This window comes from Lolium perenne, chromosome 7, assembly GCF_019359855.2.
Source record: "Lolium perenne isolate Kyuss_39 chromosome 7, Kyuss_2.0, whole genome shotgun sequence".
NCBI classification, from domain to species: Eukaryota; Viridiplantae; Streptophyta; class Magnoliopsida; order Poales; family Poaceae; genus Lolium; species Lolium perenne.
In genome coordinates this window covers 238,040,019-238,042,068 of record NC_067250.2, presented here as the reverse complement: position 1 = coordinate 238,042,068, position 2,050 = coordinate 238,040,019, and the positions used below count along the sequence as shown (strand labels likewise).

Below are 2,050 nucleotides of genomic sequence, written 5' to 3'. Positions count from 1 at the left end.
GCCGAGCCCGCCCAGTCGAGGCTCGATCCGCCTCTCCACGCGCCGGCAGCCGCGCGGGACGCCGTCCTCGACAACGACGCGGGAGGCTCCGCCGCTGCTGCACCGCCTCCGCCACGCCGTCTCCGCTTCATCGTGCCTCGCGCCGTGCTCCAGGCGAGCCACGCCGGCAGACGGTCGGGGGATTGGAGCCCGGCGAGGCTAGGCCTCTCCAACGGCCACTCCAACGGCGTCTCCCCGGGGACCCAGCTCCCTGGGGGATCCTCTGACGAGGATGAGGGCGGCCGGGGCATCAATCACCGCCGGTGAGCGAAGCTGCAACGGCACCGGAGGGAGCCGCGCGGTCGCCGCTGTGCTGGGGCGCTTGGGCGGAGTTTCGTGAAGTCAAGCCCTCAGCCATGGACGAAACGGGAGAAGAATTTTTTTTTTGAGCTGGAAACAAGATTTCCATTAACCAGAAAGACCAGCCAGATCGCTGGTAACCAAGTCACAGGCGAAACTGGGAGCGCTACCAAGCCAGAAGGCAGGAGGTGCTCGCTCCAGTTTTGCCCCATACAAAGCCATAGCGTCAGCTACTTTGTTACAGGCCCGAGGGCAATAGGAAATTTTAAAGGAAACGAAATTTAGTCTAGCTTGATACTTGATCTCTTTAAACAGGGCTCCATTCAGCGCCAAATCCTGGCTGTTTCCCGAAATGGCTTGCACCAAAAGCTTGGAATCCGTCTCAATCTGGACAGAGGACATGCCCCAGGTTTGCGCCTGGACGAGAGCCCTGAGGCACGCCTCCGCTTCGGCATGCAGCGCATCTTGAGCATGGTGCATGTGACCGGCGCCAGCCCCCAGCACATCACCGCTAGCGCCGCGGATCACAAAACCCCATCCACCGGATCGGTTTGCTGCAGTGAAACTGCCATCCGTGTTGATCTTGAGGGTGTCGCCAGAAGGGTTCTGCCAAGAACAAGTCCGCTCTTGCACCAGCCGCGCGTTTGCTTTGCTGCAATGACCAATCAGCTCCGAGGTTAAAGACATGATCTGGAAGACAACCGACTCATGTGTCGCCGGAGCTTCACCAGCGTTGCATTTGTTACGCACCCTCCACCAAACCGAAAGGAGAGCCACAGACTTGAGCTTGGGCATCTCCTTCTGCTTCAGGATTTCTCCAACAACCTCTTTAGAGTCGGCACAAAGCAGGAGCTTGAGTCTAAGATCATCCAGATTTAGGGCCTTCCAGAGTTCCTTTACCGGCTTGCACTTCAGGAACAGGTGGGCACCGTCCTCATTCAGCCGGTGGCACATAGGGCACATCGGATCCACATCTATCCCCCTGCGCAGAATGCTCCAGCGGTGGGGCAGACTATTGTGTGCAATCCTCTAGAGAAATTGTTTAGCTTGCGGGGTGATATTTGCATTCCAAATCATAGACCAAGAGAAGGAGGCATCAACTGCCTGAGGATTGGCCATGCCAGGCTGATCAGGCTCCACTCTAAAGAGCTTGTAAGCCGATTTAACTGAGAAAATGCCATTTGGAGCCGGATGCCAAGCCCAGGAGTCCTCAACATCCTCAAAGATGGGTATTGCTTTAATCATCTGCGCGTCCTGGGGAAGGAAAAGATCGTCAACCAGCAGCTCGTCCCAACCTCCTGTCACCGGATCCATAAGCTCCTTGACCAGGGTGAGCACATGATGGCCACGAGGAGTGATAGGTTGCCTGCCCCAATCACGAGGCAGCCAAGGGTCATTCCAGATATTAATTGAGCTTCCATCCCCAACTCGAGCAATGACTCCCTTCTGGAGCAGCTGAACGCCTTTGAGGATGCTGCGCCAAGTATAAGAGATGCCTTCTTTCGCATCCGCCTCCAGGACGGAAGTCTCAGGATAGTATCTGGCTTTAAGAACACGGGCACAGAGGGAATCAGGATCCGTGAGCAGCCTCCAAGCTTGCTTGGCCAGCATCGCCATATTGAAAGCATGGAGGTCCTTGTAGCCAAGCCCCCCTCCTTTTTTGACTTGGTTAGCTTATCCCAACTCAGCCAATGCATTTTGCTTTCATTGT

At 56.3% G+C, this 2,050-nt stretch overlaps 1 protein-coding gene across 1 annotated transcript; it reads right to left on the bottom strand.

The window, feature by feature from the left end:
• Positions 1 to 447: 447 nt before the first annotated feature.
• Positions 448 to 1,302, bottom strand: LOC127315525 (uncharacterized). The gene has a single exon (XM_051346006.1). It carries the CDS (start codon positions 1,300 to 1,302, stop codon positions 448 to 450), a length of 855 nt encoding a protein of 284 aa, XP_051201966.1.
• Between the last annotated feature and the right edge of the window lie 748 nt (positions 1,303 to 2,050).